General features: G+C 44.0%; 1 protein-coding gene across 1 annotated transcript in view; it reads right to left on the reverse strand.

Annotated features, from left to right (window-relative positions):
* The window catches only part of PRG4 (proteoglycan 4), a 51,227-nt gene that overhangs the window by 12,628 nt on the left and 18,838 nt on the right, over nucleotides 1–19,761 (reverse strand). The window contains exons 5-7 of the mRNA XM_053245888.1: nucleotides 16,335–16,547; nucleotides 11,640–11,774; nucleotides 5,937–10,673 (exon numbers count right to left, since the gene is read on the reverse strand). Of these exons, the coding sequence (XP_053101863.1) occupies nucleotides 5,937–10,673; nucleotides 11,640–11,774; nucleotides 16,335–16,547 (5,085 nt within the window). The remainder of the gene's footprint in view (nucleotides 1–5,936; nucleotides 10,674–11,639; nucleotides 11,775–16,334; nucleotides 16,548–19,761) is intronic.

Genomic DNA, 19,761 nt, shown 5'->3' on the forward strand with positions numbered 1-19,761 from the left:
AGCATTTGACAATGTATTCCTATTGAACTCATGCCAGCAGCAGATCTAGGGGGTTGTTGTTCTACCAGTCATGAAGGTGACCTAATATTTACAAAGCATTCTAAACATTCAACCCAAGCTGAGCCTTTAAAGGTAAAGTTGTGCTGTCGGGTTGGTGTCAGCTCCTGGAGCCCACAGAGCCCTGTGGTTGTCTTTGGTAGAATACAGGAGGGGTTTACCATTGCCATCTCCTGAGCAATATGAGATGATGCCTTTCAGCATCTTCCTATATCGCTGCTGCCCAATATAGGTGTTCCCCATAGTCTGGGAAATGTACCAGCAGTTGCAAATTTTCCATGATTTTCATTTTAAAGACATCTGACCGGGGGTGGGCTCTAATTTATCTTCTGCAGTGCTTTATCTCTACTATTCCTGGTTGGGCATACATTAGGAAAGGGGGAAAATATTAAGAAAATACCTCAGTCTCGCAAGGTATTTTTGAAACATACATGTATAATCTGGATGCATATTTTTAAAGGATGCTTTCATATCAGCTGGCTGAAGGCTAGAGAACGAATACATACGGAAGCGATCCTCACGATCAGTGGAAAGCGGGCTAAGGGAGCTTAGCCCGCTTTCCACGGACCGTGGGAACCACTGGTCTCGCAGGCAAGCCCGGTTTCCCCAAAGTGGGTAACCCGCTTAAAGACCCCTCCCCTTAGCACAAGTTAGTGGAGCGAGCACTCCACTAACCCGGGATTTCCAATCGTGTATTGCTGCGGTGCGGCTCTGTACCACATCAACACATGAGGAGACCCCCATTGGGAGGCTGCAAGCTCCGTGACGGAGCCAGCATGTGGGCGGCCGATCTGGCCACCCAGGGCTGCAGCCTTGATTGCTAAGCCCGCTTTTCCCACAGAACCCCCTCCAGCGGGTATCACCAATCGTGAGACTTGCCTCACTATGGTGTAATGCTCTCAACACTAAGCAGCTGATGATACAGAACTCCCTCTCACCCACCCCCACCATCATCATGCTGATTTCAGTGAGAAGGGAGTAATCTCTAGTCTTCCCATGAACAACGGTGTACTGAAGACTTATGGATTAGGAGGACCGGATGCATTGCATGAGGATGTTGGATCATCAAAGAAATGTACTTCAGGGCCACTTCTACACTGCTTGTGCAAATCCAACACCCATTAAGCTGGACCCGCAGGATCTCTGCGGTCTAACCTGCCATCGAAATGGCATGGAGGTAGATGGTGCAATGGAGTATTGATGCTGTGGCCCATCTATCTAGTTAGATAGGGGCCTAGTTCAGACATAATGTGGAAGCAGAGGTCCCCGAGACTGCAGAGAGGTGAGGGAGCTGGCTGTGCAGGCTTCCTTCTTGACAGATGGACAACCCACACAGCCAATTGGGCTGGAGTGAGGGAGGAGCTTCCTCCCTTAACTCTGGCTCCGTGGGCCCCAAACTGCGGTGCCAGTGTTTGGATGTAACACTGGCACCGAAAAACCAGAGTTAAGGGTGACAAAACTCCAGTCTGACCGAAGATTCAGAGTGGAGTTTGGCAAGGGAAACTGCAGGCCCCTTTTCACCCTTTACTCCAGTTTGCTAAATTCAGACATGCAGCTTCAGAAACTGGAGGTGAAGGGACCTTGGGTTCCCTATTTCATCTGAATTCGGCGAATGCATCAGTGTGCAGGCAAGCTGAAATTGAGCTAATGATTTATCCGCCAAACCATCACACATCACTAACAAGAATGAATATGTGTGTGTGTGTATTTGGATTCAAACATGCAATATTAGTAATGTCTGTACTTTACACAAGATATTATTTGCAGTAATCGCTGAATTTGTAACATTGTATAGAGATGAAGCTTTAACTCAAACATAAGAAAAACAGAGAAAAAGAAAATTAAAGGTCTCTTCCCACCCCGTGCATACTTCTAATGCACAGTGGTTCTTGAATAGTACAGTTCCATAGAGCATAATGGTTTCCTCTTATTCTCTATATCACAGCTCATGATCCAGCAATCTCAATCTGAATATACTAAACAGCCACCTGGTTGATTATTTTGGAGTCTTCTTTCTAGCTGAGGATTGTCACATCTCCCAGAGGACAGGAAAATAGCCATTACATATTTGCATATGTTGATGTACAGAGTATATGCATGCAAATTTATCATGGCCTGAATTCCCCCAAAGGAATTGGTTCTAGCCCCCCACCTCATATGCACACAGCCACACTATAACTGTAGACTTATTCATACCTTGTGGTGCCTGTGCAGATCTGTACACATATACAGTTATCCACACATTATGCTCAACATGCATACAACAGAGCATTTTCTATCTATACCCTGCATTCGAGGGGGGCAAACCAGGTTCACTTTTAAAATGAACACATGTTTAATCAGTCACACAAACACACATACATGTGTACAGACATCTGTAGTCCCATACACCATAATATCTCAATAGGGCTTATATTTGAACAATTTGTTATTGTCATTATACAGTCCTCATTAATATTCAGTACCATAGGTCAGGGCTGCACAACTTTGGCCCTCCGCCTGTTGTTGGACTACAATTCCCACTACCCCTGTGGCCACTGTAGCTGTGGATGATGGGAGTTGTAGTCCAACAACAGCTGGAGGGCCAAAGTTGTGCAGCCTGCTATAGGTCAACAGCTGGGGGAAACATTGGAGGCAGCTCCCTATGGACTTCTTGAAGAATCCCATTCATCAGAGAGCAAAAGCTCATGTTCAGCCAGTCACTTGAATACTAGATTCCCTTCCATGGTCATTCTCCAGGACTCGATCTCACAGATCATTATTGAAGCATTTGCCTTTTACGCCTCTGCAAGAGCTCTTCAGCTGGTGACTGGTCCTGGCAATGCTCTGCTTGGGATCAACTTCTTTCCTAAGCTTGTCAGGCTCTGTGTGTGTGTGTGTGTGTGTGTGTGTACATACATATGCACATACGCACATACCAAGCTTTAGAGAAACTAATTTCTGTAGTAGCTGAGGAAACAACCCCCATCCCATAGTTCACAGCCAGGGTGCCATTGGAAGCACACATATTTTGCATGCTGCAAGTCCCAGGTTCAATCCCTGCTAGGGATACCAGGGACTGAACCTGGGACCCCTGTCCGAAAACCTGGAGAGCTTCAGCCAGTCAGGGTACGTAAGACTGAGCTAGATGCACCAATGGCCAGAGTCAGTAACAGGCAGCTTCATGTGTTCATTTTAGCTTCCAATAAGTGTTGGGGGCAAGGTACCAAATAGAGCCAAGATTCTTGCATCTATTTAAAATTGTTAGAAAAGAGAGAGATGTTTTATTGTATAGTATTATCATGTGTCAAAAGCTCTTCACGTTTATTATGGTGTTAGAAGCCTCACAACTAACGTGTATGGTAAATATTATTCTCCATATACTGCAGGTGAGGGGCACTTGCCATATTGCCTCCATGAATGATCGCTAAGCATGCCCATTGGCCAGTTGGGCAGTGGGACAGAGCGCAGGGAGGAACATGGGCCCAGCCAAGCATGTGGGAAACTGGGTCAGCTGCTGGGCATGCTCCGCCAGCAGCAGCAATGTGTGCGCCATTTTTTAAGCCCTCCACTCTCCTCCTCACTGCCTCCCCTGCCCCAAGGCTCACCAGTTGCCACTGTATCCTATTAGGTGCCTAAACAGTTCAGCTGCTTCTGGGACTACCTGGGCCACTCAGGCACCTAGTCAGAGCCCTATGGGGGGGAAAGGGCAATTTAAACATCAAATCTCTTATTGTGGGCTCCGTCTGGAGCAAAAAGGAAGTGATGTACCTGCCACCTGCCCCTCCCCAGTTACATGTAAGGGAAGGGTGGGGTTCCAACAAGCATGTCAGAATATTTGTGGGTTCCAGAATGGTTTCAGCAGGGATCTTGGAGTTCCAACTGTTGAAAGCTCCCTGTTTTGTTGCAGAACTCCCCTCAACAACCCCTAACAGAGGGTGTGATGAGATGTATATAGGAGCTGGTGAGTGAGTGTGTGAGTGAGTGTAGGTTACCCTAGTAACAAGGCACAGCAGGTTCAGAGGGGGAGAGATTTAAGAAAGGCAGTGGAGACAGAGAGGGAAGAGAGAGAGAGAGTTGGATTTAGTTGTGTGGGAGTAGGAGGTGTTTTGAGCTGGGGGTTGAGAGTTTGGGGTGTGTTTTCTGAACAGGAGAGGTTGTTCAGGGGGGTTGTGTGGAACTTGAAGGGTGAATGTGTGGAGGCTGGAGAACCAGCGGTGTTCTGGGCAGCTCCTAGTAACAGACAAGAAGGTCTGGAGGAATTCACTAAGTTGACAAGCCCAAGTTTAATTACCTCTGCCCCAGTTATCTCGCCCCCCTATTTTATTTGTTTGTTTGTTTGTTTGTTTGTTTGTTTAACATATTTTTATACCACCCAAAACTTATGTCTCTGGGTGGTTTACAACCAGATAAAAACAAAGGTAAAACAGTAGTTAAAAATAAAAACAAGAAATTTAAAACACAGCAATTTTTTTAAAAAAATTAAAAACGATATTCAAAAAACAACATTAAAACAATTAAAACAATATCAGTTAAAAGCCTGGGTGAACAGATGTGTCTTTAAAGACTTTTTAAAAATTGTCAGAGATGGGGAGGTTCTTATTTCACTGGGGAGCGCATTCCAAAGCCTCGGGGCAGCAACAGAGAAGGTCCATCCCTGAGTAGCCGCCAGACGAGCCGGAGGCAAAAGCAGACGGACCTCTCCTGATGATCTCAATGGGTGGTGGGGTTCATGATGAAGAAGCCATTCTCTTAAATACCCAGGCTGTTTAGGGCTTTATAGGTTATGACCAGCACCTTGTATTTTTCCAGGAAACGTATCGGCATATCATATGTTACATTTGATCCAGAACAGCTGATGTACCTAGTAACTTGGAAAAGAAGCTTGTGTGCCCTGCTTTGCAGAGATCTTTATTCTAATCCTCTCTAATAAAAGCCTTGGTGTCCGTCCGTGGACACCAAGGCGTGTGTCCATGCCTCCCTCGGCTGTTCTGGGCATGCGCGGAGCGCATGCCCAGTACGGCCGAGGCAAAAACGGACACAGGGACCAGGCAGCCAGCCATCTTGGTTGCTTCGCCCGGCCGCGGAAAGGCCAGAAGCGGTCGCCGCGAAGCCGGGGAAGAGGCAGCGGGGGAAATTGACCGAGGCGGCAGCAGAGCTGCCGCCCTGGCCAGAGGAGACGGAGACCGGCCCGGGGAGACGGAGACTGGGGACGGAGCAGAGGCCGGCGGAGGCCAGCGGCGGCACGGAGGTGACCGCGAAGGGCCCGGCCTGGCCGCGGAGGCCGGCAGCGGCCCGTCCGGAGACCGCCCGGCCGGTGACTGGGTCTCTGGAGAAAGGGCAGGGAGGGAGGGAAAGATGGAGGAGGGAGCCCGCCGGGTGGGCGGGAAAGGAAGGCGAGCGGCGGAACTCTCCCCTACTAGCGCCCGTTATTTAAACGGGCTTGAAAACACTTGTCTGTAAATAATAAACTTATTCTTGTTTTCATTCTATACCGCAAGTTTTGTTTCATTTTGTATCCTGAACATATATGTCTATCCTGTGCTCGTGAAGCTACACAGCCACAGGTGTTGAGTACTGAGAGCAGGGCAGCAAGAATTTATATGGTGGCAGCGAGAGAAAGTAAAAGCTGAATGAATTCCCAGAACCTGGAGACTAAACTGTCATAGAACAATAAAAACAAATTACCTCCCTAGAATTGAGAGGGGCATTAGGATGAGACCCTGACAGAGGGCATGACTGTTTCATCAACACAACTGCACAGTCGCAATAGATAGGGACTGCTTGTATTTAGATCACAAGTGGCAGGCATAGTAACGGCAGAATTTGCTGCAGATCTCACTTGTGTAGTTATGGTGTTGTTGTTCAGCCTTATTACAAGAATAAAGAAATAAACATACCTTTGTACAATAAGGGTGTGACAATCTTTTCTGGTCGAACATACTCTCTGGTTATATTGGGAGTTCTCTCAGGAGATCTTGTTGTGGAATATATTGTAGTTGGGTAATAGATCACTCTTCTTTTTGTTGTAAGTGTGGCAGGTAAAGTGGAGGTATACTGTGTAGTCTTATCAACTGTAGAAGTTGGGGTGCTGAGAGGTTTGGATGTCACCGAGGAAGTTGTAGTCACCTGTGTTACTGTAGTATTTGTATTCTTGTTAGTTGGATTTTCTGTGGTGGGTTTATCTGAAACAAGATCAATTTTTGTATTAGTTGTAACATCACGTGTGGTTGTTTCTGGTTGTTCAGTTGTATTTTTCTGAGTGGTGGTGGTAGTAGTAGTAGTAGTTATCCGTGTAACTTTAGTGATAACTTCTGTCTTGCCATTTTTATCACCGTCCTTTGGGTTTGATTCTGTTGTGGTTGTGGTTGTTTTTGTGACTGTAGTGACGCTGTCTGGTCTGTCACTTTCATCAGGATTAGGGGAATCGCTCAGTGGATTGTATTCTGTTGTGATGGTGGTAGTTGTCTGTGTGACTTTGGATGTGTTGTCTGGCTTGTCATTTTGATTGGGATTTGGTGTATTAGTTTCTGTGATTATTGTTGTTGTCTCCTTTATTTCTGTAGTATCATCTGGCCTGTCACCATTCCTATTGCCATTGGGACTAGGCTCATCATTTGGTGACTTAGAGGGTGATGACGCTATTTTTTGTATCTCTGGATCGCTTGAAGAAGGATCAGTTCCTGTTGTAATGGTTTCTCTGACTGTAGTGGTTGTTTCTGGTTTGTCATTTTTATCATCACCAACAGGGTTGGGTGTGCCATTTGCTGGATCGGTCTGTATGGTTATCGTCTCTGTAACTGTTGTGGTCCCTTCGGGTCTGTCATTTTTATCATTACTTTCAGGTTTGGGTGTGCCACTTCTTGGATCAGTGTCTTTTATTACTGTTTCTGTTATTACTGTCTCTCTGAGTGTTGTCGTCTCTGCAGGTCTGTCATTTTTATAATCACTTTCAGGGCTTGGTGTGCCAGTTCTTGGATCAGTCTCTGTTATGACTGTCTCTGTGACTGTGGTAGTCCTTTCTGGCCTGTCACTTTTATCATCACCAACAGGGCTAGGTGTGTCATTTGCTGGATCAGTCTCTGTGATGATTGTCTCTGTGACTGTGGTAGTCCTTTCTGGCCTGTCACTTTTATCGTCACCAACAGGGCTGGGTGTGCCATTTGCTGGATCAGTCTCTGTTAAGACTGTCTCTGTGACTGTGGTAGTCCTTTCTGGCCTGTCACTTTTATCTTCACCAACAGGGCTAGGTGTGGCATTTGCTGGATCAGTCTCTGTTATGACTGTCTCTGTGACTGTGGTAGTCCTTTCTGGCCTGTCACTTTTATCTTCACCAACAGGGCTAGGTGTGGCATTTGCTGGATCAGTCTCTGTTATGACTGTCTCAGTGACTGTGGTAGTCCTTTCTGGCCTGTCACTTCTATCGTCACCAACAGGGCTTGGTGTGCCATTTGCAGGATCAGTCTCTGTTATGACTGTCTCTGTGACTGTGGTAGTCCTTTCTGGCCTGTCACTTTTATCGTCACCAACAGGGCTGGGTGTGCCATTTGCAGGATCAGTCTCTGTTATGACTGTCTCAGTGACTGTGGTAGTCCTTTCTGTCCTGTCACTTTTATCATCACCAACAGGGCTGGGTGTGCCATCTGCTGGATCAGTCTCTGTTATGACTGTCTCTGTGACTGTGGTAGTCCCTTCTGGCCTGTCACTTTTATCATCACCAACAGGGCTGGGTGTGCCATCTGCTGGATCAGTCTCTGTTATGCTTCTCTCTGTGACTGTGGTAGTCCCTTCTGGCCTGTCACCAACAGGGCTAGGTGTGCCATTTGCAGGATCAGTCTCTGTTATGACTGTCTCAGTGACTGTGGTAGTCCTTTCTGGCCTGTCACTTTTATCGTCACCAACAGGGCTTGGTGTGCCATTTGCAGGATCAGTCTCTGTTATGACTGTCTCAGTGACTGTGGTAGTCCTTTCTGGCCTGTCACTTTTATCATCACCAACAGGGCTGGGTGTGCCATTTGCAGGATCAGTCTCTGTTATGACTGTCTCTGTGACTGTAGTAGTCCTTTCTGGTTTGTCACTTTTATCATCACCAACAGGGCTGGGTGTGCCATTTGCTGGATCAGTCTCTGTTATGATTGTCTCTGTGACTGTAGTAGTCCTTTCTGGTTTGTCACTTTTATTACCACCATCAGGATTGGTTGTGTCACCTGGATCAGTCTGTGTTGTTTCTGTGACTCTAGTAGTCCCTTCTGGTTTGTCACTTTTGTTAGTGTTCTCAGGATTGGATGTGTCACCTAGATCAGTTGGTGTTGTCCCCATGACTATGGTACTGCTTTCTGGCTTTTGGTTTTTATCAGCATCATCAGGGGTAAATGTGTCACTTGGGAGATCAGTCTGTATTTTTGTCTCTGCAACTATAGTAGTTCCTTCTGGCTTGTCGTTTTTATCATCTCCATCAGTCTGTGTTGTTGTTGTCTCTGTGAGTACTGCTGTAGTGCTGCTTCCTGATTTTTTATTTTTATCATCACCATCAGGAGTAGGTATGTCACTTGAGAGATCAGTCTGTATTATTGTCTCTGCGATTGCAGTAGTTGCCTTTGGTATGTCATTTTTAACATCACTGTCAGGGCTTGATGTGCTACTTGTTGGATCTGACTGTGTTATACTCTGTGTGATAGAAGTTGTCCCTTCCGGTGTGTTACTATCACTGCCAAGTCTGCGTGCATCATTTGTTGGATCAGTCTGTGTTACTGTTGTCTCTGTGACTGTTGTGCTACTTCCTGGCTTGTCATTTGTATAACTGCCATCAAGCCTGTCTGTGTTGCTTGTTGGATCAGTCTGTGTCATTGTTGATGCTCTGACTGTAGTACTACTTTCTGGTTTGTAATTTTTATCATCACCATCAGGATTGGCTGTGTCTCTTGTTGGATCAGTCTCTATTATTGTCTCTGTCACTGTACTACTCTGTTCTGGTCTCACACTTCCAAAATCAACCTCAGGCTGAGGTGTACCTCTTAGCAGAACATCAGGAATGAGATCTGAATTATCTAGAGTTACAAGTTGCTCTGGCTTGTTCGTTGGTTCCTGACTTTGATCAATTTCTCTGATGGTCCGAGATGTAATTGCTGATTCTATTGTGTTTGTAGTATCTCTAGAATTTGGGCTTGATGGAGTCATAGTCTCTTTTTTTGAGCTATCGGCTATGGTTGGCAGCAATTCAGTTGGCATCCCCTCAGTAACAGCAGTTGCACGAGAATCTTTTTGATTTTCTGAAGTTTCCATTTCACCAACTGTCATTTTTTCTTTGATTCTGGTAACAGATCTCTCTTTAGAGTTTTCTGTCTCTTGATTATCCTCTGTGGTTGACTCTTTAATCTCTTTCTCAATACTTGTAGTTGTATCTTTGAGAGGTGTAGTTGCCTTTTCTCTGTCAGCTGAAGTGATGACTGTGGCATGAACAGTACTACTGTCTTTTTTATCATCCATACCTGGCTCCTGATTAATGGCTGTTGATTCTCTTCTTTCCACAGATGTTGTTTCCTTATCTGCAGTGGTTGCTTCTTTGGAATCTGCAGTCGCATCGGATTTATCAGTTATTAGAGTCCCTGTGGTTGTAATATCTGCTGTCTGTATTGGACTTGCAGTGCCTAAATTACTATTTGTGTCTTTAGTGTCTATTATTGTATTCTCTTTATTTGCAGCTGTGATATCACTTTTATCAATTTCATTTGTTGCTTCACTTTTTTCCATTCTTGTTACAGCCTGGCTGTTTGCATTGGTTGTGTCTCTGTCGGCTGTTGAAGTTGCTTCCATAGCTACAGTAGTAGTGTCTCTTTTGGATATTGTTGTTGTCCCTTCAGCTGGAGTAGTTGTGGTTTTCATAGAAGTCATACCTGTGACTTTAGCCACAGTAGAAGTCAGTATTTTACTAATACTTGAAGAAGTGTGAGGTGGCAAGCTAGTATTTGGCCTCAATGGTTTTGTGGTAGTAATGCTGAAGGATGTGGTTACTTTTTTGGATTGGGGAGAAGGGGTTTGGATAATATGGTCTTCAAACAAAGAAGTTGATTCAATACCTTTATTTCCTTTGGTTGTACGCTCCGTGTCAGGTTGATTTGCCGTTGTAGAAGGCTCTCTCGTTGTGGACGTAGTAGAAGCCTTTTCTGTTGTGGTCGTAGTTGAAGGCAGTCTTGTTGTGGATGAAGTAGAAGGCTCTCCTGTTGTGGTCGTAGTTGAAGGCAGCCTTGTTGTGGTCGTAGTAGAAGCTGACGTTGTTGTAACAGCAGTAGAAAGCAGCTGCATTGCAGTCATACTAGGAGTTGCCACAGCTTTGGTTGTAGTAGGAGTTTGCTTTATGGTGGTCATAGTAGAAGACTGCCTTGTTGTGGTGGAAGGTTTCTTCACTGTGGTTGTAGTAGAAGGCTGTTTCGTTGTAACTGTAGTAGAAGCCTGCTTTGTCGTGGTTGTAGTAGAAGGCTGCCTTGTTGTACTAGAAGGTTGACTTGTAGTAGAAGTTGTGGTAGTTGTGGTAGCTACTGTTGTCACTACATTGTCTACCCCACTGCCATCCTCCTCCGATATCACTCTTACAGCTTTGGATTTTACAGCTTTGGATGATGACTTTGATGATTTTTTAGCTGAGAGAGAGAGAGAGAGATCGAGAGAGATCTGATTGTTGTGTGAATATAACCGGTAATGCATTTTTTCATGCTTTTGAGAGAGAAAATACAGCTTGGTGGCCTTGGCTTCTATGGTTCTTAAATAGTGGTAACAGAAGCTAATATATATTTATATAAACACAGATATACTAATGCAGAACTGGACAAAATAATAGTAGTTGATATATAGCCAACCTGCTGCTTCTGCTCTGCTACAAAGCTGTCTCATTGTACTTCAGGGCAGGGGGTGGGAAATGAATGTAAACAAGATTTGCAGCAGTTACACCCGAATTTGGATGGGAGAGTAATGGTGGTGCGGCTACGTTACATGTGAATGATGCACAGTATGTTGGATGTGCACGTGGAAGAACAAGGTTTGTTATGAATGATGACCCTCAACCTCACAGGGGCTATTTTGATGGTAACTGTGATGCAAAATTCTTTGTACGTTATGAGCATAACCCAGCCACAATTAAACATTTTCAAGTCCTATCAGTTTTAGTAAAGTGTGCCGTCGAGTCGGTGTCGACTCCTGGCGACCACAGAGCCCTGTAGATTTCTTTGGTGGGGTTTTCTCAGGAGGGGTTTACCATTGCCTCCTCCTATACAGTATGAGATGATGCCTTTCAGCATCTTCCTATATTACTGCTGCCCAATATGGGTGTTTCACATAGTCTGGGAAACATACCAGTGGGGATTCGAATCGGCAACCTCTGGCTTGGTAGTCAAGCCATTTCCCCACTGCAGCTGTCCCTTTGAACTCAAATGCATGCAGTTGGCTTTGGCTAGATCATGCCCTATACCACACCAAGAATAGCAATTTATGGTGACTCTCAACATTAGTTTTCAGCAAAATAAAAGTGCATTAGAATTTACTGTACCCAGGATTTGTTTCACTTTCTCTGAAGTGATGTCTTCATGTTTTAAAATGATCACATAGCATACCTTTTTCTGTTTCTTCTATTTCCTCATCATTTTTACCATTTTTCTTCTTGCGCTTATCACCAGAATTTCTTGATGAAGCCTTAGTTCTCCGAATGGTTGAGGAGGAGGAAGAGGAGGAGGACTGTTTAGAATGTTCTGCAGTCAAATAAAACAATCAGGGAAAAGAAAAAGTCACAGAGAATCTAGTTCTGGGACAGACATCTTCATGGATGGAATCTTCATAGAGATTTTCCCAGGTGCACAATAGAAGAGGAGGCATAGATAGCCCCTTTCAAATCTTATTGGCAGACATCCAGGCTAACGCAGTATGCATGCAGTGAAAGCACAATGCATGCTCCCGGGAAAGAGGGGTTTTTGTCTATGTCCCCTTCCCTCTGAAGGTGACTGTGACTTCTAAAAACACATCCCATAGGGCTGACTTATCCTCAAGCACATATTTTCAGGAGTGACAGTCAGCTTCAGAGAAAGGAGAGACTTCAGCTACCCTGTTATCAAGTCAGCTTCAGAGGGAAGGGAGACCAGCTACACTTTTGGGAGACAAACCCTCCAAGAGATATCAAGGAATCTCCCCAAAATTACTTCCATTGGGTATAATGGAAGTTTTGTGTGATGTGCAACACATAAGAGTCAGCAGTACCAGTACTGTCCTCTTGCACAAGCAGCATTGCTGGATGATTTACAGCCCCACAGTGGTGTGGGCGAGTCTGCACTACCCAAATTACACTGCTATCCAATCCCATTTTATTAAACAGAAAAGTCAAACAGGGCTGTCTATTGACTCCCTTTTTATTTAATGTTTCTATCAAAGTATAGGCCAAGGAGTCTCAGAAATTCTGATCTTAATGGGCGCAAAGTCTCAATCTTGATGTATGCCGATGATATGGCACTAATATCTTGTGTCAAGATTGGCCTTAGAAGAATGCTGGTCAGATTGGCCGATTACTGCAAGGAGGAGAAGTTGAGGATCAACTATGATAAAACAAAAGTAGTAGTGTTTGGTACCAGATTGATAATTAACACTTAACAAATAGAGCAATGCCACTCCTGTAAATATTTGGGTATCTCTTTTCAGAAATATTTATCTTGGTCATTCCATCTTAATGCAGCCCAATTAACTGCCTGGCGTACAGTGGGGATTATTTAAAAATTCTTCTTCTCCAGGGGATGTAAATTAATAGCTCCTGAACTAAAAATATTTCAGGGCAAAGTACTTCTGCAGCTTTTGCATGGGGCAGAGATTTGGGGGTGGAATTTGAAAGTGATTGCAAAATTAGAATAATTTTCTGAAAATTCTGAGGAAATTCTGGGCCTTCCCCGGGCACCTTACTATGTATATAAGAATGGAGGTGGGGCTGCCCTCAATATCTGTTAGAGTCCATAGGATACTGCTAAAATATTTTACAAAATTTGACAACCTTCCAGAAAACCATCTAGTTAAATCATGCTATTGACACTGGCAAGAGGGGAATCAGTGGGCAGCTATGCTCTCCGATATTCTGCAAATATACTCTCTGCCTTCACTAGAGGAACCTAAGTCCTGTGGTAGGGAAAAAATTGTTATTGGCTCCAGGATGCGAGCCGAGATGCTGATTTGGTCCAACATTAAAAGTTCTCTTGACAGCATCCTCACTTGAAGAAAAACTGATCCATTTTGCAACCTCAGCCTTCCACCACTAAGGAAAGCATTTACCAGTTTATGTTTTCAAACCATGCTCTCAGCATATCTTGAGGGTAGATTTCACAAAGTGCCCTGTGGCCAGTGGAAAGTGGAGGACATTAAACCTTAGGTCCTACACTGCTCCATTTAGGGAACAGTAAGAGGAAAAAAAACTGGGTCAGATCATTGATAAATTAACTGGTTCTGAAAAAGAATGTGGCCAGAGTGCCTCTCTCTGCCTTTTAAAGGTAGGGAGAGCCACTCCTGGCCACACTGCAAATGTGGTGCTGGCTCGTTTTAGCTCCCAAATGGGGTCACGCGGCCCCTTTTGAGACCTAAACCATGCTCCCATGTCAGTTGCAGGGGGCATGTCTAACCACTCCCAGATGCCACTTGTCAGATGCTGGTGTAGGGGGCGGGGCTAGGGAGGCCGTGGCGGCAGGCTGAACCCAGGCCGCCGCTGTCTTCCCTCCGCACCTGTAGCTAATTATTATGTTTTTTCTGTCTTATTATGTCTTATTTGTTTTTTCTTGAAGCATGATGTGTTAGCTATTACGTTATATGTTTTATGTTGTTTTATTATGCTTTAACGTGTGTTATGACCTGTGGTTACAACAGTAAACTTACATTTACACTGTTTGACATGTCAGCCACTGACTTTTGTTGTTGTGCTTTGTCTTCATTGAAAAATGGTAAATAAAAGTTGACAGACAAAACAAAATTGGAGGAACGTTTAGAGGGTGATGACACAGTACTCTTCAACATGTCAATGGCTTAGATGAAAGGGTGAAGGTCATCAGGTTTGCTGATGACACAAAACTGAGAAAGATAGCTAAGACTTTAGAAGAAAGGAAATAACATTCAAAATAAAGTCAAGGTCAAGTAATGACCTTGATAAAATGTACCCTGGGCTGCGAATAACAAAATGAAATTCAACAGACACAAATGCAAAGTTCTGCATTTAGTTCCCCCATCCCCCCAAAAGTCAAATACACAGTATAGGATAGGGCATACCTGGCTTAACGGTAGTATATATTGGGGCGGGGGGGGATCTCAAGATTACAGTCAAAACTGAGCTAAACATGCATAGCAGTGTGACACAGCTTCAAAAAAGGCTAATGCAATGTCATACTACATTCATAGAACCATAGTTTCACTATATACAGTACATACTAGTCATACTTCATCTTGAGTACTGTGTCCAGTTCTGGGCTGTACTTTAAGAAGAATGTAAATATTTTGGAATAGGTTCAGAGGAAGGCAACAAAGATAGTCAGCAGTCTGGAAAACAAATGTGCAGAACGATTTGCGGTCGGAATGTTCCGACCACAAAACGAATGTTCTGAGCTTGGAACAGAATGCCCTTCAAATGGAGGGCCTTTTCCAAGCTCAGAACCGAACAACCCTGTTCTTAGTTGGAACACTCAAAATGTTCCGAGTGCCATTTTGGATTCCAAAACAGCGCTCTTGTGCATGCATGGCAGCCATCTGCATGGTCACCACTACCATGTAAATGGCTGCTGCACATGCACAGAAGCCAGAAGAGCACCATTTTGGATTCCAAAATGGCACTTGTTACATTCCAACTCTGAACGGGGTCATTCTGTCAGAACAACTAGCTCGACTGGTTGTTTTGATTAAACGATCCAGGCATTTGCATTCTGTTCCAAGCTCAGAAGAGAATGTAAATGTTGTGTTGTGCACATCTCTAAAAACAAGTCCTATGAGGAAAAGCTAAGGGAATTGGGTATGTTTAACTTGGAGAAGTGAAGATCAAGTGGGGATATGATAGTACTCTTGAAATATCTGAAGGGTTGTCGTATAGAAGAGTAGCCCTCTGCTGCTCCAGAGGGAGCAGGATTAAATTTTATGGGCTTAAGTTACAAAAGAGTAAGTTTCTATTGGACGTTAGGAGAAACGTCTTAATGGTCAGAGCAGCTTGACAATGGATCCAGTTAGCTAGAAAAGGGGGCGGGGGGCTCTGGAGGTTTCCAGACAGAAGCTGGAGAGCCATCTGTTCAAAATGCTGTAGTTCTGGATTTTCTACATTGAGCTGGGAGTTGGACAATATGACCTACAAGGTTCCTCAAACTCTATGGTTCTGTGGGCAGGTTCTTACTATCCCTGCAGTGTTGTTGAACTGGGAAAAAGAAGACTTCCAAGGTGTGTGTGCTCTCAATTTCCTGTCATAAGAACTCAGACATTTTCAGCATGTTGGGGTGGGGCACTGTGCCAACTTGACGTTTACCGGAGATCAGGAATCTAAGAGATTTTATTTATTCATTAATTTAATTTAATTTAATTTAATTTAATTTAATTTAAAATATTTATATCTCAGCCCTCCAGTACACTACTGTTCGAGGCAGCTTGCAATCTAGGATTGGATCTAAGCTTGTTGGTCTCTGTTAAATTTTGGGTTGGCGGGGTGCCAACCCAACATTGCCAGAAATTTCCAGGTTCTTTTGACTGGAAATTGAGAGCATACATGTCTTCCAGTTGGGTGGTGTTGCAGGGATCATGAGAGCCCATCCTATGATAATACTTAGCATTTGTATAGCAGTTTTGAGTGTTGAAAGCACTTCACATGAAACAATAGCCTTATTACTTAGTACATGGTGGAATTGAGATTTAAACAGGGAAAATCCTGGTTCGTAATTCCGTCTCTTAGCCACCACTATAAGTGTGAAGAACCTTAAAAGAGCCCAGGGCAGAGAGCAGGAAGGGAGTGCACTCTTTATATTGCAAAACTTTCAGATGAGTGCTCTATAATAGAGCCTCCAACATGATAGTGTATTTAAGATTATGGTAAATTGGGCTCCATGAAAATCAGTAAAGTGATTTACCAACATAGTTGGGTTTGAAACAATAGCAGTCTCCTCCTTTGCCACTTTCTTCTGCAGCCAATGTTTACATTAACTCCCATTGCTACATAGGGTGAACCCACAAACTCTCATTGCTGCACAGAGGGGCAGGGTGAGGGGAGGAAAAAAATCTAGGCAGAGCACCCACAGATTCATAGCATGTACATTCTTTCTTACCTTCCATAACTTCATGGGACACTTTCTTTTGTTTCTTTTTCTTCTTTGCAGGCTTTGGTTTGGGTTTAGTTTTGGGTGAACGTTTGGTTGTTGACTTTGGTTTTGGTGTTGTAGTTGGTGGTTTGGTGGTAGTTCTTAACAGTGGGGTGGTGGTGGTTGTGGTGGTTGATGGGGTTGTAGCGGTAGTCTTTGGTGGTGCCGAGGTAGTCTGAACTGCAATCGGACATAAAACTCAAATGATGGTTTTCCCCAATATGGCTCAAAGAAGCACTGTTGGTTTACAATTTTAACGAAAGCCTAAAACAAATCTCTCTCCTTCTTTCCCCCAAAGCTCATTTCTATAAACCATGTATCAGTGTGTAACACTCCACCCTTAACTTTCAAGGTTCCACACCAATATTACCGCTGACCTACTAGATTCCTCTAAATTCAAACCCTGATCAGCAGGTTCTTCCCTCTCTTACCCAGGGGTCCTTGTTGTTGTTTTTTTAAAGGCAACTGGGCTCTGTCCCCATGTCCGTATAATACTCAACTATTGTAATTGCTGTACCAAGACTAGATTGCTAGGTAATTAGTCCAGCAAGATCAGAACAAGCCGGGCAGCAGTGGATGACTGTGAAGATAATGGGGCAAGTCCTGCTGAGGGGCTCTGAAACGAGGGACTCAATGGACTGTACTCAAGCCTAATATTCAGGTTTTGAGGCACATGAACCAGAGTTGTCCCTTTGAGTTTCATCTCCAGCTGAGACAGAACAATAAATCTCTTTTTTTGGTCTGGCCTTTCAAAGTTTTTAGATTGTTTTAACTGTTTTAAATTGTGTTTGAATTGTTTAGATTTTACGTGGTTTTACATTTGATTTTTAAATGATTTTTTTTTTTACTGTGCCTAGTAAATATATATTTGTAGTCACCTATATTGGGCAGCAGCGATATAGGAAGGTGCTGGAGGCAGATGCTTCCTTCAGGAACAACGGCAAAGGCATCATATCATACTGTGTGGGAGGAAGGCAATGGTAAACCATTCCTATATTCTACTAAGAAAACCACATGGCTCTGTGGTCGCCAGGAGTCGACACAGACTCGATGGCACAATCTTTCCTTTTCCTTTTTGTAAACCAGCCAGAGCTGTTGGATGGTGCGGTATAGGAATAGAATAATAAATGAAATGAAATGAAATGAAATATATCAATCTAGTAATCCTATCTATCTATCTATCTATCTATCTATCTATCTAAGAATCTAAGAAATCATGTATTAAAAAAAGAAAGTTGTGGAGAAGACGGATCCCACATTCTAATCCAAATAGACCTCATCTCCTGCTGTAGGCTTCCAGTGGCATCTGGTGGGCCACTGTGTGAAACAGGATGCTGGACTAGATGGGCCTTGGGCCCAATCCAGCAGGGCTGTTCTTATGTTCTTATGACCTAAGCACAGATTTTTATGATGTTTTGAATCTGTGAGCTGCCACTGAAATGCCAGTCCATAAATGAGCCTCAGCATAGTAATTGGTTACCAAAATAATCCCTCCTGAGTCCCAATCTTTCATCAGAAAAGTATTTTTTTAAGCAGTAATGGAACAGAGAGTCACACAGAGGCTGTCCAAAACAGCAGGAAACAAGAGATCTTCCTAGGAGCTTAGGGGACTTAAGGAAGTGGATATATGACTGACAGCTTTGGGCCTTAAAATGTGCTTCCTGTTTATTTTCATGTAGTGCTCCAGAGAGCTTTAGGCATGTTTTCATCTTCAACTCAAATACTGCAAACAATCTTGTTTCTGTGCATGTGGAAAACACTATTTTAAAATAAATAAATAAATAATGACCTTATAAAACAGATTAAACATTTTAATACGGTACATTCTAACCCGCTTTGCTCTCTTTCCCCTCTTCACTCTTTCAACAAAATAAATCCATCCCAGCTCCACAGCCAGGGAGAAGAAGTCATAAAGGGGCAATGCCAACTCCAAAGTGCCTAGGGGACACAAACATATTCATGCAACAGATTCCAAGCACGGTGTGCCAAACTGGACAGATTGCATGCCACTACAAATACATCTGTATGCAAGCTTGTGGTAATGTGCAAAGCAGTTGCATTCAGCACATGATACTTGGTTCAAATGAACACTGGAGCTTGCGACGGGTTGCCACTCCCCAGCCCACAGCCCCACCCCGCCAGAGTCTCTGTTCCTGTGCTAAACTTTGTCTGTAGTATTTTGTTGAGATGTTGCCTATAGATTTTCTGCCTGCCGTGCAGCTGTTAAAGGCAGAGCTCCTTAGGCAAATTAAAAAAGGTGGATAGAAAAACAAAACAGGACAGTACCGAAATGACAAGAAGCCAAAAAGGGAGAGGCAAACTCTCAACAAAATACTAGAAGTGAAATAATTGTATTTTATGATGTGGGATGCCCAATGTGTTTTGGTCTGCCACGTTCTTTATGGGTAAAAATCTCCTATCCCACTAATTGTCGCAGTGCACACAGAACCTCTTTCAAAAATGTCAATATGGGGCAGGGGCCACCCTAAACACTAACCAGTTCCAAACAAACACGTTCATGTTGCGTCAGGGTGATCAGCTGCAAAAGAAGACAGGTCTCTTGAACGGTTAAGAGTTGTGTAGCAGCGCAAATTCCACCAGCAGGTTTAGCTTTTCTCAACCTGCATGACACAGGAAGGTGCCTTATCAGGGGCATAGCAAGGTTGGAGTGCGGTGGGTCTGGGGACAGGGTTTTTAAATGGGCCCCTCGCTGCCTTCCTCTCCTTCTCCTGGCCCCGTGTCTTTACTGCAGAAGAACATTAAGGAGACGTGTAATATAGTGTAGCAGATTAACAGAGGACAAGAGTCTATAGTTACAAGGTGTATACTGAATAAATAAATAATAATAAATAAATAAACAACAGCAGAATCAAAGCAAGACTAAGTTGCAGCTGACCGCCTTAATGGTCCCTTTCTTTTTGTAGTCCAAAGTGATTCTTTTATTTCCTTTAATATATTTGGATGGCAGGGGAAGAGAAGAGGAAAAGAGAACTAACAAACCACCCTAAACGGAGGGGGCCAGGGCAAAGCCATAGACAGGCACAGAAAGAAACTGGGAAGATTAAAACATGAAAGACCAACAAGGCTCACGGGGTGCTGCAAGAGCTTGTTCTCCAGCTGCTGGGCGCTTTCCAGACTAGCTGCTCAAGAGCAGCAAAAGGCCTCCATTCAGGCAAGTCGCATTGAAAACGTAAACAGCAGCGGGGGGCAGTCTCGCGGAAACTAACAACCCAAAAAAACAGCAACTTTCTTACGCCAGATATACGACACCCTAGCTCTATATCACAGCGATTAAATTCGCAACAAGGCATTGGAAATGTGAACAGCACCCTGCTGTCCACATAGGGACTGCGGTGTCACAATGCAGGGAGTGTGGAAGCACACTTCTGAGATC

This window comes from Hemicordylus capensis, chromosome 4 (assembly GCF_027244095.1).
Source record: "Hemicordylus capensis ecotype Gifberg chromosome 4, rHemCap1.1.pri, whole genome shotgun sequence".
NCBI classification, from domain to species: domain Eukaryota; kingdom Metazoa; phylum Chordata; class Lepidosauria; order Squamata; family Cordylidae; genus Hemicordylus; species Hemicordylus capensis.